At 41.4% G+C, this 26,871-nt stretch overlaps 1 protein-coding gene across 3 annotated transcripts in view; it reads left to right on the forward strand.

The window, feature by feature from the left end:
* Positions 1 to 22,220, forward strand: part of Ldb3 (LIM domain binding 3) — a 63,317-nt gene extending 41,097 nt beyond the window's left edge. For all 3 annotated transcript variants that reach the window (XM_026397053.2, XM_026397049.2, XM_026397050.2), the window contains 5 exons: positions 4,020 to 4,464; positions 5,748 to 5,928; positions 6,535 to 6,655; positions 13,259 to 13,374; positions 19,120 to 22,220. In XM_026397053.2, the coding sequence (XP_026252838.2) occupies positions 4,020 to 4,464; positions 5,748 to 5,928; positions 6,535 to 6,655; positions 13,259 to 13,374; positions 19,120 to 19,209 (953 nt within the window). In that variant the 3' untranslated portion in view covers positions 19,210 to 22,220. The remainder of the gene's footprint in view (positions 1 to 4,019; positions 4,465 to 5,747; positions 5,929 to 6,534; positions 6,656 to 13,258; positions 13,375 to 19,119) is intronic.
* Positions 22,221 to 26,871: the final 4,651 nt, after the last annotated feature.

Genomic DNA, 26,871 nt, shown 5'->3' on the forward strand with positions numbered 1-26,871 from the left:
CGATTTTAGCCTCCCTCGGTTGTAAGGTTTTTAGAAAGAAGGGGGGGGGGCGGTTCTGGGAATCTGGAAGGCCTTGCCGTGCGAGGAAGAGAATGTCTCCGCCAGGCACACGGAATAGGGTTAGAATTGCTGAAGGGAGGGCTGGACTTAACTTGGAAAGGGTGTTCTAAAGCATGTTTTGCCTTGTAGGGAGTGGTTAAGCGGGAATCTGCAGAGGGGTAGGGCTGCCAGAGCTCCAGTTTCAGCTAGGCAGCTCGCTAGTTGGATGACCTCTAGGTCTTCACTTAAGTTCTCCAAGCCTCAATTCCTCATCTGTAAAATGGACATGCAAATACTATCTGCTTCTTGCGTTGCATAAGGCATTACATGAAATAACATACGCAAAGGGCTTGGCATGTGGAAGCCATCAGTATTTAGTAACCAGTATTTTTGATTAGGACAGCACCATACAAGAGGAAGAAATTTTTTGGTAAGCATATATCTATATCTACATCTATATGGATACCTATATCTATATAGGTATTTTTTTTTCAAGTAAAAGAAAGCAGGGGGCTGGGGCTATAGCTCAGTTGTAGTCTGTGTTTAATCCCCAGTGTATATATATATATATAAATCTAGACAGTATCCTTGGGAGCTAAATCTTTGAATGTTTGAATCACATTAGTCAATGTAAAGCTGGTGCCCTTGAATGTTAGAGACAGTACTGCAATGAATTATAAAAAGTAAAAGAAAGCAGGTGAAATTAGTTTAAATATGTTTTATTTAACACTACATTCAGAATTTCTCACAATTGGGCACATTAGTGGTGCTTGCTTGTAGTCCAGCTACTCTGGAGGCTAAGGCAGGAGGATCATTTGAACCCAGTTCTAGGCTGGCTGGGCAACATAGCAAGACTGTGGCTAGGAAACAAAATACAACAAAATTCCAGCATATATTCAGTATAAAATCATTATTAATGAGATACTTTATAAAGTATCTATTCTTTTACTGAGTTCAAAAAAATCTTGTATCATACTAGCACTTCTAATTTGGACTAACCCCATTTCAGAGGTTCAGAGTCCACAAAAGTCTATGGGTTGGACAGCATAGGATTTGGGCTTTTGTTCTTTAATCCTTTTTAGCAGAGAACAGCACTTTACAAAAAAAAAAAAAAAAAAAAAAGAAAAGAAAAGAAAAGAGGGAGAGAACAAGAGAGAAATCTTACACAGAATCTCATTATATAAAACAGGGCCAATAGGGCCAGCCAGGCATGGTGGCTCAGGCCTGTAATCCCAGTGGCTCAGGAGGCTAAGACAGGAGGATTGTGAGTTCAAAGCCAGCCTCAGCAATGGCAAGGCACTAAGCGAGTCCGTGAGACCCTATCTCTAAATAAAACACAAAATAGGGCTGGGGATGTAGCTCCATTCCCAAGTGCCCCCTGAGTTCAATCCCTGGTACAAATAAATAAATAAATAAACAGGACCAGATTACCTCTCTCTACTTTCCTTCCTTGGTATTATTCTCCAAGTAACCCTTGCTTCTAGTATTTTGAGATCTCTTCTCCTGCACTAGGGAGTTATGCGAAGTTGGGGAAGGTGACAATACCTTGAATTTGGGCTTTACAAAATGCATGTATTATGTTATTCTTGTAGGTTACCACCATACCATGTGAGGCATACAGGGGTAACATATGTTCCACCACCAGTGAATAGGCTTAGTTCCAGGTTATCTGACTGCAGAATGTCATATCTCCCTTTCCTCCTCCATCCTATAGTCTACCTGGGCTAGACTTTCCAGGTGACCACCAGGCCGCAAGATAAACTGGCAATACCTCCTAACCCTAACACCAAGAGACCACCACCTTACCATCCTCATATTTGTAACACACACACACTGCCAGCAGGTTGGACACTTTGTTTCTTATTTTCTCTTAAACCTCATAATAATCCTGTAAGTACTAAGAATTATTACTTTTCTTTTCTTGGTGTGGAACTGGGGATTGAACCAGGGCCACTCTACCACTGAGTTACATCTCCAATGCGTTTTATTTTGAGAAAGGGTCTCACTCAGTTGCCCAGGTTGGCCTGAACTCGTGATCCTCCTTCCTCAGTCTCCCAGGTAACTGGGGATCACAGGCATGCACCATTGCATCCAGTCATTATTGTTTTTAGATGAGGAAACTGAGGCCCAGAGAAGTTGGAAGAACTTGCCCAAAGATGCACAGTCAGGAAATAGTAGAGCTAGGACAGGAAGCCAGGATGCTTTTTTTTTTTTTTCCTCCTCCTTTTGGTGGTGCTGGGAATCATTCATGATTGATAAGAGCTCTACCACTGAGCTATACCCCTAGCCTGAAGCCAGGATCTTCATAGCTGTGCTATGTGCCAGAGCATGGGGTCTCCTCCACATTGGGAGTGATTCCACAGTGATATGGCACACTAAGATTTTCTGGAAATTAGACTTGTGTTCTTTATAGAGGCAGCTTGAGGTATTGAAAGAAAGATTTTAGAGTTGCATGCTGCCACTTACTCTGCCTGAGTCCTACTGACTTTAAGTGTAAAGGGGGATAATTTGAGGATTCACTCCCACTCTGTGCTATATGCCTAATCCAGCCCCTTTGTAAGTGGGAGGAAGGTTCTGTATGGAGAAGCTTCTTCCATTGGAAGCCCACATCAATCCCAGTATGTCTCTGGGCAGGCCCTTCATACTCCATTATCTTAAGCATGGTCCCTACCCACCCCCAGCAAGGGTAGTATGTGCATTTTCCAGGTTTCTTAGCTCTGAAGAGCCAGTCATCTGGGAATAGAAGGTGCAAAGTTGAAAAGGCCACAGGTTACACAAGATAGCCCCAAGGCGCCAGTTGAGAAAGAGAGACCAGAGATAGGAACAGGGTCTCAAGCCCAGCTGGGACCCAGTGGGTGCTTTCTAAGCACAGTTCATCCCAATTCAGGCTCAGCTCAGGAATGAAGAGGGAGGCTGCCCTGACATGTTTCCTGGGGTTGAGGGAATGACCTGCTTTCCAGAGTAGCAGACTGGGCAGAGGTGAGGCTTTAGGAACCTCCCTTGCCAGAAGAAGAGGCCAGCTGGACCTAGCACAGGACACAGCTAGGTCTACCCTGGCTGGCCCCACAGCACAAGGCAGCAGAAAGTTGGGGTTTGAGAGCTCAGGGTGAGAGGGCTTTTGATAAGCAGCTGCAGTGCCCCTGCAGTGTTTCCGCTCTCAGTGAGTGTCAGGAGAGGATTCCAAAAGTAGGACAGCACATTCTCTTCCCCATGCTCAAATTTCCTTGGTAACTACTAGGGTATCACTCAAATGCTCTTAGTTTGCACCAAAGTGATGTGGGGAAGCCAGGTCCAAGTGAGCAGCTAGACCTGGGCTGCATGCATCATACCAAAATTGTCTGCTTAGGCTGACTCTTAGTGACTCTTTTAAGACTCCCATCAAACTAAAATGGAACCCCCCTCCCCAATACAAATCAAGCTAAGCTGTTTTTCAAAGAAAGTGATTTTGTAGCTAAACCTGAAACCTGAACTTGAAAACCCAGTTGCTGGGTCATCTGCTTTGCTAGGAAGGCTGGACTAGATCCAGGTACACCAAGCATGCTGGTTGAAACACATGCTGGAGTCAAATCACTGGTGGCAACTGAGAGCATCCCCAAGTCCAGGCTGAACTGACACACTCCCACCCTTGTCTTGGCCCAGGTACCCTCTACCCCTACTCCCCACCTTCAGTGGGGCTTAGGCAGCCAAGCTGTGGTGGAGCCCCACCCTGCACAGCTGCAACTATTTATAGTTACATCCTTTCCCAGCCCTGTCTAAGCTCCCCAGGGCTCTGCTGCGTTTGCTCACTCTTTATTTCCCTGGGTTCCTTTGCTGAGAATTAAAATCTGGGGCATCAAGAAGTTCAGGAACATATTTTCCATAAAACACTGTACTGTTCTAACATTAAAGTCACCTTTTGCAGTTCTCTGGCTGGGGGAGCGGTAGAAGAAGGGGAAAGAAAACACCTGACACATTTTTCTTTTGGTATTTTTGGTTTGCAGTGCCTGCATCTACCTACAGCCCATCCCCAGGGGCCAATTACACTCCAACTCCTTACACCCCCTCTCCTACCCCAGCCTATACCCCTTCACCTGCCCCTACTTACACCCCTTCACCTGCTCCCACCTATTCCCCCTCTCCTGCTCCAGCCTATACCCCTTCACCTGCCCCAAACTATAACCCCACACCCTCAGCGGCCTATAGCGGGGGCCCAGCAGAGTCTGCCAGCCGTCCCCCCTGGGTGACAGATGACAGCTTCTCTCAGAAGTTTGCTCCTGGCAAGAGTACTACGTCTATTAGCAAGCAGACCCTGCCCCGGGGTGCCCCAGCCTATACTCCGACAGGTCCCCAAGTGACCCCCCTTGCCAGAGGTACCGTCCAGAGAGCTGAGCGCTTCCCAGCCAGCAGCCGAACTCCACTGTGTGGCCACTGCAACAACGTCATCAGGTATGGTCCACTGTGGTGCTGGAAGGGTGGGCACATAGGTGCTTATCCATGATCTAAGCCACGCAGTGAGGGGGATGGGAGGACAGGTGTAGGACAGACAAAAGCTAGCTATACTGCAGGGCAGCCTTCTAACCCTCTGGCCCACCTGTTGGTCTGACTCTCTCTGAGCTTCAGCTTCCATACCTATGTGACACCCACATCCCTGGGGAGTTGGGAGGATTCCATGAGGTAAGTGGGTGAAGCTCCCAGCTTGGTGTCTGGTGCCAGGAGCTTCCCCTTGGGCTAAGGCCGGGTCCTGGGAATTGCCAGTCTTGTTGTCAGTAGGTTTATTGGGCATGTTGCAAGCTGGCTGACAGTGCTGGTTTTGACCTAGCTTTTCTTTGGGGTTGCTTCTGGGTCTTGCCACAGACAGGCCTGTGTTGCTCAGGGCATTGGTGGGCACTTGACTGAAATGAAATCAAATCACTTCAGGCTTAAAAGCCTGGGGTCACAGGTGATGCTTGTTTGAACATAGTGTGTTAATATGTTTGTGATCTGAGTTTGCATATATGAAAAATATGCTCTTCTTTTTATGTTTGTATACAGTATGTATTGTGTGTATATATATATATGGGTGTGTGTGTGTGTGTGTGCTTGGGATTGAACCCAGAGCCTTGTGCTACCATTAAACCACACACTCAACCCTCTTATTTAAAAATAAAGTATCATATACTTGGTAGAGAATAATTAGAAAACATGGAAAAGTAAAAATAGAACATAAAATTTTCCTTATAGTCCCAGTGTTCTGACTACTAATCTGGAACTAGACTGTCAGTTTGTGTCCTGGGTCTACTACTTCCTGGCCCTGCAGCCTTGAATGCATTACTTAACCTCTCTGTGCCTCAGTTTCCTTCCCCAAAATAGGCATCATAATAGTTCCTACTTTACAGGATTAAAGATTATAAGTTAATAAATACAAAATTATTCTTGAATAGTGTCTGGCACAGAGTACTTAATAAATCTTAGCCATCAATAGCAGCGTCATTGCTTTTCTTATAATTACTGTGTTCAACTGAATTCAGTCATGTGCTTAGCCAGTTCCCTATGGTAGGTTCTCTCTATGGTAAGTGATGGGACAATGAACACCTTTCTACATAGAGCTTTCTCTGAATTTTGTATTATTTCATTAGAACAGCCACAAAAGTGGGATTTATGGGCTAAATGTATGAAGATTGTTGGGGTTCTTGAAATATTGGTTCCAAATTTTGAGGGTTTCTATTAGGTGCTGTTCTCTGCCTCCCCAGGGGTCCTTTTCTGGTAGCCATGGGCCGCTCCTGGCACCCAGAAGAGTTCAACTGTGCCTACTGCAAGACCTCCTTGGCAGATATGTGCTTTGTGGAGGAGCAGAACAACGTTTACTGTGAGCGGTGTTATGAGCAGTTCTTTGCCCCACTCTGTGCCAAGTGCAACACCAAAATCATGGGGGTAAGTGGACTACATTCTTCTCCTCTGACTCTTGTCTTTTCTGCAGCCCTGATCAACCTCCTCTCCCTTCCCTAAGATTGTGAAGTCCCACTGGAAGCCAAGAAGTTGTTGATAATAGAGAGAAAACAACTCCATTTCTGTCCTCAAAGGGAGTTGGTTTGCCACCAGTGAACCAGGGAGCAAATGAATTTGAAACAAGAGATGATTATATGTCTGTGCCACACAGCTTGAAGTGATGGGAGAACTTTGGCCAAGCAAGTTGTTGCTTCATAGCCCGGCCTTGCCAGCTCACCTGCATGTGGCCTTGACCCTTGATGCCCCTATGGTAAAGTGGCAGTAATAAGCAGGACCTCCTTCCCAGGCTTATGGGAAGATTAAGCATCACAGCTTATATAACAGTACGTAGAACGTGGAACCCAGCAAGCATTGGATACTAGGAACTCCCTCCTCTGCCTACCCTTGGTGTATCCAAGGCCTGGTTCCGGGCTCTTCTGCCCTGTTCCCTAATGGCTGCTTAGTCAGTGGCTGGGACCTGGTGATAAAGTTAAGCCTGGTTTAATTTCTCCCAAGGAACTTTCCATCCTGAGTCAATATTTTTCCCCCCAGGAAGTGATGCATGCCCTGAGGCAGACATGGCACACCACCTGCTTTGTCTGTGCAGCCTGCAAGAAGCCTTTTGGGAACAGTCTCTTCCACATGGAAGATGGAGAGCCCTATTGTGAGAAAGGTAGGAAACTGGGATATAGAGCAAATGCAGAGCAATGCAAGCAAGCAGGCAGGGGCCAAGCAGGTCACTAACTCCTGCCTGTATCCCTACATATCTGGCCATCAAGATTCTTTTATTTCTGGAAGAAAGGTTTTGATATTTTTGGTTTTTGCTATACTTGGGATCAAACCCAGGGCCTGAAATGTGCTAAGCAAGGGCTCTACCAGTGAGCTACATCCCCAGCTCTTGATTTTGGTTTTGTTCTTAATGTCAAAATCATGCTAATATTACACAAAGAAAGTTAATTGAACTATTTCGCCTGCTCATTTGATTGTAACCTTCCAAGGAAAGGGAGGCAGAGTCTATAGCTTATTTTATACATTTAGCGTCTGATTCTTCCCTGCATCAAATGTATGAGTCACAAGTTGGCCTCATAATTGCTTGGGAAACCTTTCAGGTTGTTTTGACTTGGAGACCAGGTCTAGTCGGAAAAAAGCCTTAGGTCTGAACTTTGTCCTAGGTCCTATTCCTGATTCCACCTCAGGCTGGCTTTGAACCCTAAGTGAGTTACTAAAGCACTTTGAGCCTCACTGTCCCCATCTGTAAATCCCTACCTTAGAGCTGTGAAGAGGATGAAACCAGAGAGGGTATAAATCATGGAATGCGGGAGTGTCCCTTTCCTCTGTGTCTACCATCTTTATAAGACTTTGGTATTCTGTCAGTTTCCTTAAGTTCACTGGCTAAATTAGAGAATTTTTTGGTATCCCTATAAGTTCTATATGGTGTCTTGAAATATGAAGTGAATTATTTTAAATTGAAAAGACACAGCACTATAAGATACTCAATGTTCCTGGCTACTGGCCTTTCACTCCCTCATTCTTCCATAGGCTGCTTCTTCAGGGAGAGACTTGGGGTGGGGTCCAACAAAGGGAAGTAGAGGTGAAAGTTAAGACAATAGCAACAGATTATCAGAAGAGGAAAAGGCAAGCATGCTGTGCTGATTATGAAGAATAACAGAACTGCAGTGACTGGCTGGGTAGCCAGTTTGAGGGCAAAAAGAGAAACACAGTAAATTACTTTCAAATCAGAAAGGAGAACTCATTACAGTTACTCCAAGGAAAAAGCAAAACAAAATAAAGCTTTTCCCCATGACAGTAAATTATAAAACAAACAAAAACTTCTTGGGTTCTTATGCTGCTGAATTCTCTTTCCTGCTCTAAAGTTAATTGAATGACTTTAAACCAACTTACTAAGTCGCTCTGTGTTTTGATTTCCACATCTGTAAAAGGGAGCCAGTAATGTTAGTCATTCCCCCTCTTATATGGTGTTGATTGGTAATTACTGAAAATGCTGTCAAACCTATGCAAATCACTACTATTCATCAACTAACAGCAATATAGTTTGGATAATTTGTGATAAGCCACAGTTTATGTTTGAGACTTATAAAAGAATGATAGATTTCTACTATCCCTGCTGCCTCTCTCCAAGCAACCTCCCAAAAAACGATTTTCAAAAATGTATTTTGAGTAAACAGTCCAGAAAAGTGATGGGCTAGTATTAGGGAAGACGGCTAGGAAGCAGATTCCCTTCAGATCTAGTTGCCCTGAGAGACGTAGATGGGCTGCTTCAGGCTTGGTGTGAACCTGGAAGAAGGGCTTATCTTTTCTGAGTGTTTCCTCATCCACACTACCTGCTTCAGAGGCTGCTATAAGGATTAACTGAGATAATGCATGCAAAACTCTTAGCAAACCGCCTACCCACAGTAAGTGGGCAACATGAGTGGTCCTTGAAACAGCTTAGGAGACCCATAGCTCTCTATGGAACACAATTTAGAATCCACTTTCTGGACTGGGGATGTAGCTCAGTGGTATAATTACCTGGAATGCTTGAAGCCTTGGGTTCAATCCCTACCACCACCAAAACCAAAACAAGTTCCACTTAAGCAATAAGCAATAGAATTAATTGTTGAAGGCAAGGCAGTAACACTAATTTTTATCTTAGAAAAAACACAATAAAATGAGTATGCTTTTTGAATATAATGAATGATTGATATTCTTAGGAAAAAGGTAAAGAAAAGAGAAGTAGGTGATCTATCAGATAAAGCCAAGCTTGGTTGGTTAACCTGCCTCAGAATTGGGCTTCTCGTGTGCCAGGCAAGTGCTCTATATCACTAAACTACAACCCCAACCCTCTGGTCATCATTTTTTGTCAACAACTTGTAAGAAGACACAGAAAGGAGTCTTGTCAAATTTGCTGATAAAGCCAGAATGTCAGGGTCTAGACTCAGAAAGACTTCTGTTAGGCTGCAAAGATAAAGTGAAAATTTTATCCAAAATACAAGTAAGACAGATTCGAAAGTCAACCCCCTCACATTTGAACCTGCACCTGAGTAGTTGCAAGTCTGGCAAAGCATCACAATCATGTAGGGAACCTTAAAAACTAGAGAGAAGATAAATCCCAGACCTACTCCAGACCTACAGAAGCAAAATCTTGTAAGATGTCCCATTTGGGCTATTCTAATCTTCAGTTATGTTTAGGAATCAGAACTGTTTCTTTCTTTTTTATTGGTACCTGGGATTGAACTCAGGGGCACTCGACCACTGAGCCACATCCTCACACTATTTTGTATTTTATTTAGAGACAGAGTCTCACTGAGTTTAAGTTGCTTAGAGTCTCGCAATTGCTGAGGCTGGCTTTGAACTCACGATTCTCCTGTCTCAGCCTCCCAAGCCACTGGGATTACAGGTGTGTGACACCGTGCCCGGCCAGAACTGTTTCTTAAAGTGTGGTCTCAGGACCAGTGGCTTCAACATCATCTGAGAACTTGCTAGAAATAGAAATCTTTGAGCCCTACTCCCAATCTGTGAATCAGAAACTCGGAGTGTACAACTTGATGACCTGTGTTTTACCAAATCCTCCTTGTGATTCTAATGTTTGAGGACCATTGCTAGAGAAAAGTACTAAGTCCTTTTTCAACACAGAGCATTCCTAGTGTAATGGATGGAAATCTTTTTACAAAGTAAGATCCATTAAATGCAAAGGTATTAATTCAACTTGGGACATAAAATAATTAGTCAAAGAAAATTATGAAGACTTAAAAGAAGAAATAAATGAGGAGATAGATTATCTCCTGGATGGAAAGACCCATGCATGCACAAATTTAATTTGGAACTCATGACAATCTCCTTTTATAGAATAAATGAGGAAAAATACCAATAAAAATGTGTTAGAATCAGATATGTGCTACCAAATTTTCAAACAAAGTGGCAATTCTCACATCATTACAAAATCAAGTTTAAAATTTTAAAAATCATTCAGTAGGTAAGACTAGATATTTCAGAAATAGGCTCAAACTATTTTAAAAGCTTAATCTGTGAAAAACCTACAGGAGAGGGACTATTTAGTACATTAGCTTGAACCATTTCTTTGTTTTCTGTTCATCATTTATCTGTCAAATGTGTATTGAACGTGTACTTTGAGCCGTCCCCACTAAAGCTACTGTGCATAGTCCAGCATGGCAGGTCTCTGCCCTCAAAAACCTCAAGCAAACCGAATATCATGGGATATGCTGTGATATACGTGGACATTCAAGAATGATGGGCAGTTGTGCAGATGGATGGATGGATGGAAGGAAGGAAGGAGGGAAGGAAGGAAGGAAGATGGATGTGTAGATGAGTGAAAGGCTAAAGAAGGGAGTTGCTCTAGAATGTCGTCTAATCTCTCTTGGTGGAGGTGGGGCATGAGAACTTCCCAGGATGAAGGCTTGACCCTAAAGATTACAGAGATTCAGGTAGAGAACATGGCGAGGTTTCCTAAAACTGGGACCTGTTTGATATAGAGACACAGAAGTGTAACAGAAAGAGCAGAGCACCTGGAAACTGGGAGTGATGAGAAATATGTCAGAAGGCGGGTACAGGGCTTGGCTCAAGTGGAGATGGATTAGCCAATACCCCACACTAGTAAGCTGCTATTGGGCATAGAGTAAACCCTGAACCTGTGGCAACTTTCTAAAGGGAGCAGAACCATGTTTGCTTAGCTCTGGTGAGGTGATACATTTCTGACTATTGAAGAGATTAAGTATTCTATCAGAGCCAAGACTGATGAATTGGGCTATACAAGAGCGTTTTTATGATAAAATATAATTAAGCAAAAGGAGAAGTCAGAGGTTAGAAAAAATATGCAAGAGATAAGTAAAATTTATCAAAGCTCAATGCCAAATAGATAAGGAGTTGGAGACAGAATAAAGTCATGCAAGGAGGTTAAACTTTAGAGTCCATTAGGCCAGGTGCTGCTTGTTACAACTGATGTGATGGAACCTTTCCAGTTGTTTCCTTATCCTTAAATGGGGAACATTACCTTTTCACAAAACTGCCATGAGAATTAAACAAGAAATACAGTGGGCACTCAAATAACCATGGTTCTCTTTCCTCCTTTCATCGTTTATGAAGATTTCCAAAATAAGAGCCAACATTTTTAGTGTCTGTGCCAAATACTTCACATATTATCTTATTTAATCTGTTCAACAACCCTATGAGTTTGAAACTGTAATTATTTCCATTATATAGATGAGAAAGTTGAGGTCCTGAGAAGTTAGGTGACTTGCCTCATGCTTAAACAATTCCTTAATAGAGCTGGGATTTTGAACCCAGCTTGCTTTCTTCAGACTCCAGGTTTGTAACCCGAAAGACACAGTGCCTCTTAGTCCATGATCTGAGATAATGAACAGACCTACTGTCCACAAAGAGATGAACAGAAAATCACTGCAAGAAAAAGCCAACTGTGGCAGAGCTGTGGACAGATAAGTAACACTTCTGGGTGGTAGAGGAGTTGAAGTCTCCATAAAGGGGATGAAGCTTTTCTAGAAGACTCATGAAGAATTCTGCAACTGGTGTGGTAGAACTGCTGCCCCTGTGGCCCAGGGAGGACAACTGCTGTGGCAGAGGCACTCAGGGCCTGATGGATGGTGCCTTAGTCATGGGACTCTGGCTGGGCTCTTCATCCCTCTGAGGGGCTTTCACCTCATCCACAAAAACAAAACTAACACAGTAACAATTCAACTCTGACTTTTTTTTTTTTTTTTTGTACTGTGGATTGAACCCAGGGGTGCTTTACCACTGAGTAATATCCCCAGTCATTTTAATTTTTTATTTTGAGACAAGGTCTTTCTAAGTTGCTGAGGGTTTTGCTAAATTGCTGAAGCTGGTCTCCAGCTTGAGCTCTTCCTGCCTTAGCCTTTCAGGTGGCTGGGATTACCACTGTGCCTGGCCCAAACTCACTTTTATAAGAAACCCACCTCTGCCATAATGAACCTATTCCTTCAATAATGACATTAATCTATTCATGAAAGCAGGGCCCTTATGCCCTAAACACCTCCTACGTGGCCCTATCTCCCAATTCTATGGCATTGGGGATTCAGTTTTCAACACATGAACTTTGGGGAACACATTCAAACCTCAGAACATCTATAAGAAAATGTTTAAATAAGCTACAAGCATTATACAAATAATATTTAGTAGTATAATCTCATTTGCTGAGGGGAATGGGAAGGAGAACATGCTTTCCCTCAATAATATAGCTCAATTTTTTTTTCTATATTGGGGATTGAACTCAGGGTGCTCTATTATTGAGCTACATCTCAGCCCTTTTATTAAATTTTGAGACACAATTTGCTAACTGCAAGGCTGGCTTCAAATTTATGATCCTCTTTTCTCAGCCTATAGGTCACTGGGATTGCAGGTGCAACTGTGGACAGCTCAAAATATTTATTTATTTATTTATTTATTTATTTATTTATTTATTTATTCTGGAGATTTAACCCAGGGGCACTTTACTACTGAGCTGCATCCTCAGCCCTTTTTGCTTTTTATTTTTTTTATTTTTATTTTTTTATTTGAGTCAGGGTCTTGCTAAATTGCTTAGGGCCTCGCTAAGTTGCTGAGTCTGGCCTCAAACTTGTGATTCTCCTATCTTAGCCTCCCAAACCACTTGGATTACAGGAATGTGCCACTACACCTGGCTCAATTTTTTAAAAATTATAGATGGACACAATACCTTTATTTTATTTTATTTTATTTATTTTTTAATGCAGTGGCGGGGATCAAACTCAGTGCCTCACACATGCTAGGCAAGCGCTCTACCACTGAGCCACAGTTTTCATAGTAGTAAAAATATGTTGTCAATACAATGCCCAGTGTTGGAAGAATGGTCAAGTAAAGAACATTCTATAACTTAAAAAATCTATAAATAACTGTTGGGAAATGTGGATTTTTTTTTTCTTCCTGGTATTGGGATTGATCTGTTTGGGCTATCAGAGGTGACAGAGGCAGAAGAGACAATCACCCAGCAAAAAGTTGATGACAATTCCCAAAAGTGTTTGCAGATCAAACCGGCATAAGATAGTGAATAAGCCTGAGTCTCCACAACATCAATGCAAATTACTGGAAAAAGAAAAAGAAATCAATCAAGAAACTAATATTTTATGTGATATGACAAGCTACCAATTAGGTTTCACCCACTTTCCCCAACCCACTGATTTAGGAGTTTTCCTCACCTTCTGCAGATGTGGCCAGATTGCTCCTTCCTGCCTTCCTGGGTTCCTGGTCCTCACTCTGCCTTTCATTTCAGACTACGTCAACCTGTTCAGCACCAAGTGTCATGGTTGTGATTTCCCCGTGGAAGCTGGTGACAAGTTTATTGAAGCCCTGGGGCATACCTGGCATGACACCTGCTTCATTTGTGCGGTACGTATTTAGCCCCGGGTTCCAGTGATCTGGGGTCCTGACTATCAGAAAGGAGTACATGAAGGCTGAATGACCAATCACCAATCTCCCTTGCAACTCCAGCATTCTGATGTTTTGATTATTTTTTAAAATTTTTCTTTATAGTTACAGATGGACAGCATGCCTTTATTTAATTTATTTTTTTTAATATGGTACTGAGGATTGAACACAGTGCCTCACACATGCTAGGCAAGTGCTCTGCCACTGAGCTATGGCTCCAGCCCTGTTTTGATTATTTTTAAAAGTTGGCAGATACCGTAATGCCTTGATATGCCATGTTTGAACAAAGTTTTATTACTATTGATTATTTAGAAACCAGTGTGGCTTTGTTACTTTCCACTTCACAAAGAGCAACAGAGTGCCCTAGGATTTGGAAACCAGTAGCTTGTTCCACCAGTAATGCTCTTTCCATCAGTGAGGGGCCAGCAAATGAGGCCTGAACTTAAGGGGACAGATGGCTTCTTAAGCTTATATGTTGCTTCAGTTATGATGAAGTGATTTGAGGGTTTTCCCTGAAATTTTCACCATGAACACCAGATTGGAGCTTATTGACTAGTCCTATGGAAAGCTGAGATAAGGTTTCTCTTAATAGAACCTTTAGAAAGCAGGACTGAGTTATCATTTTATTTTCCTAAATGGTCCTGTTCTTGATATACAGCGGCCTGTAGATAAGCCTTAGATTAACTATTAACAGTGTATGATTTATTTCTGCCGAACAGCTGGGTCATTTTACTATGAGACTCACATTTTCCTTTAAAGGGCTTTGGTTCGAGGTGGGAACATGATGCTGAGCCTACAAATGTTTAGACCCTGAAGATGGAGATAGGAAATAATCATCCCTTACAAAGCCCTATAATATCAATTTATAATTGAACTAACTTTATTTGAGAAAAGAATGTGCTACCATAAATAAAAAACAAAACCAGAGTTCTTTAAGGTAGATCTTGGGAATGTATGAAATATCCATGCAGTTTAAACTTGAATAATCTCTTAGAGCTATAAGAGAACTATAAGACTGCTCAGTGTATTTGATCAAAGACATTCGATAGATCTTGTCCTTTGAAGAATAAGCATGGAGATTGTTAGGCCTTCCTGTAAACTAGCCCTGTGTGTCACTCACTGCCCCTTTGAGATATCACAAGATAATCTCTTGTGATACAGAACAATCCTAGTCATGAATTTTACTGCCATAAGCTCCTATTTTTCACTTCAAGACCTCTACTATTTGTGGGATGAATTGTATTCGCCCTGTGTATTACTTTGTTAGAGCTGCCATAATAAACCAATGACTTAAACAACAGAAATGTATTCTCTCACAGTCCAGGAGGCCAGAAGTCCAAAATCAAAGTGCAGAGAGGTGGCCACACCCTCTCTCCTAGCTTCTGGTGGTTGCCACAATTATTGCATTTCTTGGTTTGCAGCTACTCTCTGCCCCCAAGGCTGTGTCTGAATCTTTACATGTATATGTATCTGACTCTGTAGGTTCTCCTCTTCTTAAAAAGACACAGATCATATTGGACTAAGGGCCTATTTCAGTATGACCTCAATTTACATTTGAATTGTGTCCACAAAGACTATTTCCAAATAAGGTTGCTGCTGCATCCATGTGCTGGGAAGGCTGGAGGTACTGGGAATAGGACTTCAACATATAAATTTGTTTTATTTTGTTCAATACATGGTTTCCCTATGTTGCCCAGCCTGGCCTCCATCTCCTGGGCTTAGAAGATTCTCCTGCCTCAGCTCCCAAGTAACTGACACTACAGGCATGTGCTACTCTGCCCAGCTTCAACATATGAATTCTGAAGGACACAATTCAACTCTTTAACACTCTCATTTTACAGCTCTTTGAATAGATTCTTCAGTTGTCTTTTAAGGTCCTCTAAATACCTCAGGGCTTCTCTTTCTAAAAAGGACAATGGGTTGTCTCCTGCAGAGCTATGGTTCAGCCCAGACAAAGAACAGGACTCTCTGACCCTTACTTTCAACCCATGACTTGTATGATCCTGAGACACTGCTTGCAAGTTTGGCTACCTAACTTTTAGAAGGATCCAAAAGACTTGGAGAAATTTCAGGAAGACAGTGGCACAGAAGGCCTCTTATCCAAAGGCAGAATGATGAGAGGGCTGTGTTGCATGGAAAGGGAACCATGGCAAGGTGAGCAAGGGTCAGCTCCCTCAAGCCACAATAGCACAGGTCCTAGAAACCAGAAGAAGATACAAGGCTTGAGGTGTTTCAGGCTGGTGTTATAAATGAGTTGTAGAGAATTAAGCCTAGTCAGATGTGAGAGACCTATGAGTCTGTCCAGTGGATTTGATCAAAGAAATTGAGTAGATCCATCCTTTAAAGAATAAGCAAGGAGATTGTTAGGCCTTCCTGTAAACTAGCCCTGTGTGTCACTCACTGCCCCCTTGAGATGTTGCAAAGAGGAACATGGTTTTGATCTTTGGAAGGAAATCTTTTAATCAGAAAACTTGAAGGGGTTTTTGTTGTTGTTGTTGTTGTTGTTGTTGTTGTTGTTTTGATCCTGTGCTGGGGATCAAACAGAGGGCTTTGTGCATGCTAGGTAGGTGCTTTACCACTGAGCCAAACCCTAACCTAGATTAGGGGGTAGTCTTCTTTCTATCACATTACATTCTCAAATGACCTTTAATGAACATGTATTTTCCTATAGCTTAAAAAGAAACTATTAAGAAAGAAGATCCAGACTAGTTCTTCCATTGATGTGTTGTTTTCTTAGATCTCAGGATACCACATTCAGACAAATTCAGTTGACCAAACATTCCCTGAGTTTGAAGAATACAAGAATATCCCAGAGCAAGTCTTCACCTTTATATAATCTAGAATCTTGAAATGGAGAATGAAGCTAACACACACAAGCAATTAAAGTACAGAACAAGACAATAATCTCTAAAATCCAAAGCATATGAAATGAAATCTGGGAGCTAAGAAGGTGGGTCAGGGTGAGATTAAGCTCCAGTTTGGCTTTGGCCCTTGAGTTCCAAAGGAAGGGATTTGGTCCTATCTTAGTGAGGAAAAATTCTTACTAGTCCCTCTTTTCTTCTAAGTCTAGTTGGTTTCTAGTCCCTTCCCACTGGTGTGGATATCAGGAGGATGTAGGAAGTGGTGTAACTTTTGGAGGTAATCTTGAAGCTGCCACAAATGGTCTATTTCACTGTCTTCACTCTGCTGAGACTATGATCAGCCCTGTCCATGGCCATTACTCCTCCACAGTGAGATCTGATGCCAGCTGACTCTGAGCCTTGGGGTTGGACCCTCCCTGCTCTCTCCCTGCTCTGGGCAGTCTGATGGCCTCCTCCACCATGATGTCACCTTGCACCAAGAAGACACTGAGCACAACTCACTATTTGTGTTCTAGCCCTGAGACCCATTTTATTCATCAGCCACCTGTGAGACTGTGTTTCTCTTTGTTCCTCAGTCTTCAGTCCCCCAACCCTCCCACCTGATTCATCCTGAAACTCTCACAAACAACCAGCATTGTCCCAGAACAGCCAGAGCTGTGAGGTATCAACTCACTCTAGAGCTGCCTTTATATCTCCCCTGAAACCCATTATCATGAGTTAGACCTTGTATGTTCACCTTCTTGGTCTTGTTTACAAGTTGTCACCAGCAACTTGAGGCATTCATAAGAACCTGGTTTATTAGTCAACTTTGCATTACTATAACCAATACCCAAGGCAGACCAACTTTATAAAGTATGGAGGTTTATTTAGCTCATGGCTTTTGAGATTCAAGGGCAGAGTACTGGCATTGTCTCAGCTCTGGTGAGGTTGTCTTGTAAAAACTAAGGTCCTAAGAGGAATATTTTAATCCCTTTCAAGGGCAAGCCCCAAACTGATCTAAAAACCTTCCATAAGATTCTACCTCTTAAAGGTCTCACCTCTTAATATCTTCACACCAAAGGCCAAGCTTCCAACATATGAATCTTTAGGAAACAAACCACATCCAAACCATAGTACCTGGTTACACCCATCATTGCTGCATTGACTAGTGACGTTATCAGATATTTTTTCACCTTATTGGTTTCCATGGCCCATTGGCAGCCATATACAACCCCAGGTATAATCTCCCCAGTGAGGATCATTGTGCCCCTTTCCTCTCCAACTCTCCTGGAATGAAGAGATACTCACTGACTCAAGCTCAGCTCAGAAGGATTATTTCTGTATCCTTATGTGTGGGGTTTGCATGATTTCTCTCTCTATCCCCATCTGTATACAGAGACCCCTGCAGTTCTAATGCCAGAGTCCTAGATGTGGTCCTCAACTGTTCTCCCCAGTAGGGATGCTCAGAGTCTTCTCTAAGGCTGGGGCCATCCTTAGAACATCCTGGAACATCCCAGTCAATGTGACCTCTTAGTCAATGCTGACATATTATCCTCCTGGGGCCAGGCTACATATTGGTAATCCAACAAACTTAGAGGGAAAATCTGCAAGCTCAGAACAATTCCAAGTAAACATAGCCCCTCTCTGCTATGGGGTGTGGGGAAAATTAGCCAGAAACTGGGTCCTTACAGCCCTGGGCATGATTCCCAGCTCTCCAGTTGACTAGGTCTCTGACTTAAGCAAGACATTTCTGCTCTCTGAGCCCATTTTTCAATTGTGAAATGGGGGAAAGGGGTACCTCACCCAAGAAGTTTGGGTGACAATTAAATGAGATCAAGTATATACAGAGTTTAGCATCCTGCTTCACCCATGACAGCCTCAACAAAGATCAATTAGTTCCCTTCCTTCTAGAATGTCTCCAGTCTCAAACTCAATTCATATATTGTCATCATGGGAATACATATTTTTTCCTGGTATTTTTCTCTACATACACCCTTCCTTATTTGATTTATCTTTTTTTCATGGTGACATTCCATTGGAAAAATAGACCATAAACATTTGTTTAATCATCTCCCTATTAAGAGAAAAAATTAATAGTTTTAGGTTTCTAGTTGAGCATACACTGCTTTCTTATTCTGTGCAGTTGTTTCTGCAATATTAAATTCTCCAGGGTGGCATTACTGGGTTACAGGGTAGGCACATCTTCTGGCTCTTATTCAATGTTGCTACACCCCCTGTAGAACATCAAGCTGATTTATGTGTCCCTAGCAATCTTTAAGGTCTATTCCCTTTTGGTATTGCTGATTTTTCATTGATTACTCCTCCTACTCCCACCCCAATTTTTGGCTAATGTCATGTAAGGTTAAGGATGAAAAGTCATGGAAGTTTTTTGTCTTACTTATTTTGGTACATTACTAGGTGTCCAGTGGTATCTCAGGAAGTTTATAATTTTTTATTGATGAGGGTAATCTTTTCTGATGTGTTTGTTAGTTTACTAATAGTATTTGCTTAGATGTTGCTCCTCTCTGTGGGTATCAACTTTTGAACTTGTATTGGTTCCTTATACACTTTGGATAGCATAAATTGGACATCTTCAACACATATATTCTATATTACATTAAGTTTAATTAATCTAATTTAAGTTTTATTCCATGTTCTTCTTTGGAAGTCTTCATTTTTATATAGTTCGTCTTATGTACTCTGCTTCAGTAATTAAGAATTCATAGTGGGAAGAAACAGGCAACGGCTTGTTCCCCCAGCTGCATATGACATTGCTTTCTTAAAGGGGTGACTGAAATCTGTTCCTGCCCCCTCCACCATGTTGGCTGCAAGGCCCCATCTCACATTGGTCTGTTCTCTGTCCCAGGTCTGCCATGTGAATCTGGAAGGGCAGCCATTCTACTCCAAGAAGGACAAGCCCCTGTGCAAGAAGCACGCACATGCCGTCAATGTGTAGGGAGCCAAGGGTGTCTGGTGCAGACGAGGCCCCAGGCTGCTCCTGCTGCTGGCAACGAAGGATTCGAGGAGGCTGATATTTCTTTTGGGGGGAAAAGGGGGAAGAGAGGAAGCAATTGAGCTCTTTTGAAGTATAATTTTAGTCTTTTCTTCTGTACACATATCGTGTATTTGCATAGCTCAGACTAGAAGCCAAATGAAGATTCTAAACCAAGCTAGTAATTAATCCAAGACTGGAATTGCACTTCAAACGTTTAAGACAGGATTCCAAGAACTCAAAAGTGAAAAATGAAAAGCAGCTTTCCCAAAGTGATACACCTCCCTGCTGTCATCGGAGCAGGGACAGAGCTCAGAGCAGTCATGGAGAATCCGAAGCATTCTGTGTTCTGTAGAGCTCCTCTGGCAAACAAAACGAAGTGCCAAACAGTGCTTGCTGCAGGGTATTTTTAGAGCCATAACTGAGAGCTTGTTAGCTAAGACCAATTGGGCTTTCCTCGCCAAAAAAGGAAGTGTTATTCCATTACTAGCGTCATGGAGCTACCTCTGCACATCAGACTTCAGGCCGTGAACAAACTTGAAATGTCTAAAAGGAGCCCAGATGTCGGAAGAGGTGTCTTCTGGGAGCCACTGGGCGGTTGACAAGGCTCCAGGAAGAGCTCTGGTTCATGTTGCTAACAGCCAAGAAGGATGGGCCCTTCAGCTCCCCTCTTTCAGTTTGAAATATCCCGTGTCCCTGGAAGGCTTAGCTCCTTTTTGAATTGTGAAGGAGAAGTGGAATTGGGTTTTTCCAGTTTAGCTTTGTAGTGTATGAGAGGAGAGTTTAAGAGATTCTGGGTTGCGTTTGACCCTTGTTTTGCTTTAAGAGATTCCTAAGCATGAGTGTCCTCTGCATGTATTTCACTCCCTACCTGCAACTGCTCACTTATAATGTCTTCCTCAGCACCCCCTATCCCCCAAACAGGCTCCATGGTCTGTGGAAAGAAAAGACAGTGTCTGACACAGGATGGCAGAATAGGCTAACACGCCCAAACTGTGGGTGGGGAAGAGGAACCTTACTTTCTGCCAACCTCAGTAAGAACACATGAGCTGGCAGGATCTTCAGGTCTGCACCATCCTTTTCATACATATATTCCTTTAAATGCAGCACACTGATTATGTACAGTCATCTTGACGGCTGGGAGGAAAAGAAGGATGTTTTGCTGTTTTGGCCAATATTTTCAGAATGTATAAGGTGTATTGATCTAGCAGTTATTTAAGTATTTATTGAAATAGACTTGAGCCTTTAATTTCTTTGCAATATAGGTGATAGTTTGAGTTAAGTAATCATTACTTAAAGCTGTTTGGCAATAAAATGGCTTTGTTTCTGAGGTTGGAGACCAAATGCTCTCTTTCCTTTTTAGGAAACACTATTAAGATGTTCATAGAATATGGCATTGAAGCAAGCAGTTTGCATGGATATTTTGGATTGGAGCACAATATTTAGGCACTTTTCCTATTCTCTGCTAATGTCTCCTCACTCTTGTGTTGAATTTTCTCTTTGCATGTTTGAAATGTTTTACAGAAATACATTAGGACTTTTTTTCTGCTGAGAACTTCCAGGGGACTGCTGTTCTACCAGAGTGTGTCTCTTCTCCCTGAGGGACAATGAAGCAGCTGGCCATGTCCCTAGCGGAAGCCCATACTTTGTCCAAGTGTGAGGCCATCGGCCCTTCCTGGCACCATCAGGGAGGAACATAAATGTGCTCCTACCAGAGAGCACTTTTTTTTCTTTTGATGCAGTAAAGAAAGTAAACACAAAGCACCAAGGAGAGTAAATTTTGCTGGAACAGCCTGGAAATTTTTCAGGAGATGCAAACAAGTACCTTGGAGCATTCTGTTATTCTTGGAAAGTTCAAATATACAGGGACAAGAAGCTTGCTGACTACATAGAAAGGCTCTAAGCAGGGTTTTTGTCCAAAAAATCATCTACTAAGTGATTAGCAACTGTTCTGGAGGAAAGAAAAACATTTTAGAGTTTCTAAAATCTTTTTTTAAAGGTTTTATGCAAGTGTTCATTAAAAAATGTGTGATCAACCAGGTGTGGTGGTACATGCCTGTAATCCCAGCTACCTGGGAAGCAGAGGCAGGAGAATCATAAGTTTAAGGCTAACCCTGTATTAAAATAAAAAATTAAAGGGTTGGGGATTTAGCTCAGTGACAGAGTGCTCCTGGATTCAATCCCCAGTACTAGGGGAAAAAAAGAAAAAAGGGAAAAATGGAAATATCTTAGGGGCAGTTTCACCTTAGTCTTCTATTGAAAAATTTCTCCCACATTTCAGAGCTCAGGATCCTGAGACTCTTATTTACCAAAAAATAAGCAAACAAGCAATAAGACGTTTTTAAGGGTTGAGGGATATAGCCCAGTGATAGAGTACTTTGCTAGCATGTGCCAGGCCCTGGGTTTGATGCTCAGCACCACAAAACAAAACCAAACACAACCACCACCAAAAACAAACAAACAAACAAAACAAACAAGCCTTAAAGATAGCAGAAAAAGGAGGTAGTGTTGAGTGTGGTTCACCTATTTTCTGTGAGTCTGGCGTAGTGTCAGGATTAAGACGGTGTAGTTCAAGTTAATATCATGGGTGTCCTACAACACCAAACATAACTTCTAATAGTTCATGGTAAGGAGCACACTGAATCTATAGTTCTTGACTGCTTTATATGACATTAACTTAACACTGATAAACATTAACTTTTTGTAAAGGAGTGACTTGTTCTGCAGTGTTTGTGTTAGGAATCTAGCTTTTATAATGTTAACTTTTCAACCTAAGATACCTTTCTTATTTTTTTTGTGTGTTTTCTTTCCCTGGGAGTGGGGGCGGGTAAGATTTCAGAAGTGGAATGTAGCATGTTAGAGGTGTGCACAAAACTATGTTTTTTGTTCATTTGCTTCTTTTTTGTTTTCGTTTTTTGGCCCGTGTGAATTCTACTTTTTAGTAAAATAAAACTCAAAAAAGGATGTGCAAATAACATATTTTTCTGTGTATAGTTTTTTCATGTGACACCAAAAGTAGTTTACTTCTAGATGGCCATAAATAACAGTCTGAGACAAAACTAAGCTTCCTATGAACAAGAAATATAGTTCACTTCTTCTATTGCTCAACAGAAGTTTAATCATCTTATTTTAACAGAGAAAGATTTATATGTAATACAAACATCTTGCATAAAGGAATTTACCAGGTATATAGTAAGCTAAAGACTAAGCCTTGCTTTGTATTTTCACCAAGGTTTGTTTAGTTACTTGGTAGCCAAATATTTCAAATTCATTTATTTTTTATTCTGCTCTAAATGTCTTTATAGCTAGAAACGTAGCTATATTTCATCCCATTTTGTTTGTTTTCAAATAAAGTCAGAGTAAAATCCTCATAACATTTAAAGAAAATAATGAAGACCCTTCTGAAGTACCATGCTTAACAAAACCAGTTCATTCTTTTTTTTTTTTTTAAAGAGAGAGTGGGAGAGGAGAGAGAGAGAGAGAATTTTTAATATTTATTTTTTAGTTCTCGGCGGACACAACATCTTTGTTGGTATGTGGTGCTGAGGATCGAACCTGGGCCGCACACATGCCAGGCGAGCGCACTACCACTTGAGCCACATCCCCAGCCCCCAATTCATTCTTTTTTAAGATACTCTTTCTTAAGCATTTCATAAGGCTACATCACATACTACCAGAGAAATGAAAAGTTGTGCGCAATTGTGTACAATGACTCAAAATGCATTCTGCTGTCATATATACCTAATTAGAATAAATAAATAAACATTTTTTTTAAAAAGTAAAGGTATGGGCTGGGAGTGGGCTGCTCAATGGTAGAATGCTTGCCTAGTACATATGAGGCCCTAGACTCAACACCCAGCACTGAAAAAGAAAAAAATGGATGGAGGTGGGGGTTGTCTATATCTGATTTTAAACACCTGAATCAGAATTTGAAATAGCTATAAATTACCAAAAGAAATAAAATTTCATTATGTTACTACTTTTTTTTTCAGTACTAGGAATTGAACCAAGGGATATCTACCATTGAACTATATACATCTCCAGACCTTTCTAATTTTTACTTATATTATTGTTATTACTTTTCTAGTTGTCAGTGGACTCTTATTTTCTTTGTTTGTTTGTTTATATGTAGTGCTGAGAATCAAACCCAGTGCCTCACACATGCTAGACAAGCACACTACCACTGAGCTACAAACCCAGACCCTTTATTTTTTATTTTGAGACAGGTTCTTTCTAAGTTCTCTAGGCTGACCTCAAACTTGCAATCCTTCTGCTCAGCCTCCTGAGCTGCTGCTGGCTGCAACATTGTGGCCAGCTTTATTTTAGTACTTCTTAAAGCTACAACAGTTTTTAAACTAGACAATAGGGAGGGAAAGTTGGGTGTGGTGGTGTATGCTGACAATCCTAGCTACAGGAAGATCACAAGTCTGAGGCCAGTCTGGGCAACTTAGTGAGATCTTGTCTCAAAATAAAAAGGGCTGGGAATGTGACTCAGTGATAGAGTGCCCCTGGATTCAATCTACAGTATGGTCCCTCCGCCAAAAAAAAATAGCGAGGGAGAAAGGTTCATAGAATCATAGGACTTAAAATCGGAAGGAACCTAAGAGATCATCCAGGCATTTTCTGAATGTGGTAACTGAGGCCTGGAAAGGGAAGTGGCTTCTTCACTGTGCAAAATCAATTAGGAAGGCAGCCAGGTGCCGTAGAATAGACCTGGACTTTGACATGATAAGACCAGGGTTTAAATGGAGGATTTTTTATACTACTTGAGTGATACTGGAAGAGTCTCTCTAAACCTGGTTATAAATCTGAAAAAAATCGTGGAAACACCTACCCAGAGGGATATTTTGGAAATCAAATGCAACAACTTCTGGAAGAAAACTGAAATACAAATGTTAGTTATTATTGTCACTAGTACAATGGGGTCAGAAGCCAGAGTCCTCACTCCTGCCACATTTTCTTAATCCCTTCACTTTTCCTATCCTCAAAAATTTCACTGGGAAAACCAGCAGCTACAACAAATAATATATAAATAGTCCAGAAATATGAACCACACAGATCAAAATTTGATTTTGATCATTTTTGATCATTTTCCAAATTATTCTTCTACTAATCCTTCTTCACTGAGGATTTGTGGATGTAATTGTTTGTTCATTCTTTCAACAAATATTTATTTAGTATCTATTAGGTGATAGGTTTTGTTCTGGATCCTGAAAACAGGACAGTGAATTCAACAGATAAAAACCTCCACTTTCACCGTACTTACATTTTAGAGGGTAGGAATCAGTCAATCCAGATAGGTAAATATCATATGTTAGATTATTTCTAAGAGAAGAAATATTTTGACTATTTAAAGGTGTGACACTGGCATTAAGATAGACTTATCATGATAACGACATGAAGAATGGGTTCTGAATTGAATATGCCTGGGGAAGGGCCACATAGGCTTTTCAGAATATGGAACTCCAATTGGGAAACCCCCTCAAGTATTGGGTTAGGTTTTCCTGAGCTTTGGCTTTCCCAGGACAATCCCATTGTACAATAATCTTTCTCAGTGTTCCACTCACATTTAAACCACTCAGACAACCTGAGAAGTATAGATGCTTCTTGACTTACCATGGGTTTTGTTCCATTAAACTTATCATAATTTGAAAATATTGTAAACGAAAAATACACTGGATCCCCTAACCTACCCAACGTCACAACTTAGCAACACAGAACATTGTAGAGCATCTGTTGTTTTTCAGGGCTGACTAGGAGCTGTGGCTCCCTGTCACAGCCCTGCATGGAGAGAGGATTGTCCTGCCTATTTTAGATCATGAAAAGATCCAAATTCAAAATACAAAGTACAGTTTCTACTGAGTTGCATGCCATATTTGTGCTTGTAAAGCTGAAAAATCCTAAGTCAAATCATCTAAATCAGGGACCATCAATATAATATTTCACACCACCAACATTCTGAGTGGCTATGCTCTGTTGTAGGTATGGAGGATGACAACAGAGATAAAGTCTCTGCTTTGGTAAAGTTTACACTTTAAAGGGAGGAGAAAGGCAATAAACAAGTAATACATAATCAGTAGAATCTGAGCTAGTGAGTGCTATGGGACAATAAAACAGAGCTCTGGGTTGATTCTGTTGCTTTTGATTGGGTGGTCAGAGAAGACCATTCTGAGAGGTGACATTTGAACTCAGGTCTCAATGAATGGAAGAAATCAGTTCAGCCAGAGGGAAAAAGGAAATATGAAAGCTTTAAGGGAATAATTATGAAGGAACAGGGTTTGAGAGCCTAGTTAAAGTGAGAGAAGGAGAAGGCATAGAATGCTTGTTTGTATATTATTTATTTTCACTTGTTTTCCTATCCGATTTTTTTGTGAATGTGCAAGGTGCAAGAATTTGGAAATGTTGCAGGAGTGAGGGCTGTGGCTATACTGCAGCACGTCTTCAAAGTGCCTGCCGACTGCATAGAGGGGAAAAATGGCTGACTATAAATAAGATAAAGAACCTGACTTTTGATACAAGCATGAATTGTATTTTTCCTATAAGACTTTTCACTTGAGAAAATATTAAAGTTGCTCATCAAGCACTTCCAGATGGATAGGATAAAACTGCCAAGGTTGTAGTGCGGTTATCTAGAGTCTGGGAAACAGCAGTTCTGTGTGCATATGAAGTCTGGGAAACACGGATCTATGCTTTTACACACACCCACACACATTACACACTTTATGTTTTACATAATTGGAATCATACTGTATACACTGTTCTGAGATTTGCTTTCTTTAAAAAAAAGCATTTATTTTGTTTTTATGTTGTTTTGATTTTGCAATGTTGGGATTTGAAATCAGGCTTCACACATACTAGTAAGTGCTCTACCATTGAACCACACTTCCAGCCCCCAAACCATTTATTTTGTAACTATGAATGTCACTGTCCAATCACAATTCAATTTCTATAAAATACAGGTGAAAGGTTATCTGAGAACAACAATCATAAGTTCATCCATTTACTCAACTTATGGGATACAACCTGCCATTAATTTCATCAAGGCAATCAACTACTTTTCTGAGCCATTAAACATCTATTTTTTCAGTTTTGTACTCTCCTCAGAGCCTCAATTCACATGTCCTGGTTTTGCCCTACTGCCTTACCTGGATGTCCCAATGCCATCCAAATCCACCTTTTTCACAGGTTGGAGGAAGGGCTTTGTGTGCTCCTCTTAGTCTTTCTCCTAGTACAGACCCTAACCTTAAGAACTGGGTCTGTGAACCAAGCCAGGACAATCAGAACCTTCCCCAAGAGTATGTTACAACTGGAGCTCAAAGAGAGGTACTGTCTTTTCTCAGTGGTAGCTGAGGTGGAAAAATGAGTCTAAGAAAGTCTGTCTGCTAGGAAAGAACAAAGCCAACAGGCACCAAGAAGCAAAGACTAGAAATGAGAGGGACAGAGAGTTCGACTGACAGGAGGGTTCTTGGATCTAAACATTTCAAGGCTCCATGCTTACCTTTTCTTTGGTTTGATAAAAGTCTCTTTTATCCCAGAACTTGTCTAAATTGGGAGTTGGTTGGGCTGACGGTATAGCTCAGAGATAGAGCACTTACCTAGCATGCTTAAGGCCCTGGGTTTAATCCC

Source organism: Urocitellus parryii, chromosome 5 (genome assembly GCF_045843805.1).
Source record: "Urocitellus parryii isolate mUroPar1 chromosome 5, mUroPar1.hap1, whole genome shotgun sequence".
NCBI classification, from domain to species: Eukaryota; Metazoa; Chordata; class Mammalia; order Rodentia; family Sciuridae; genus Urocitellus; species Urocitellus parryii.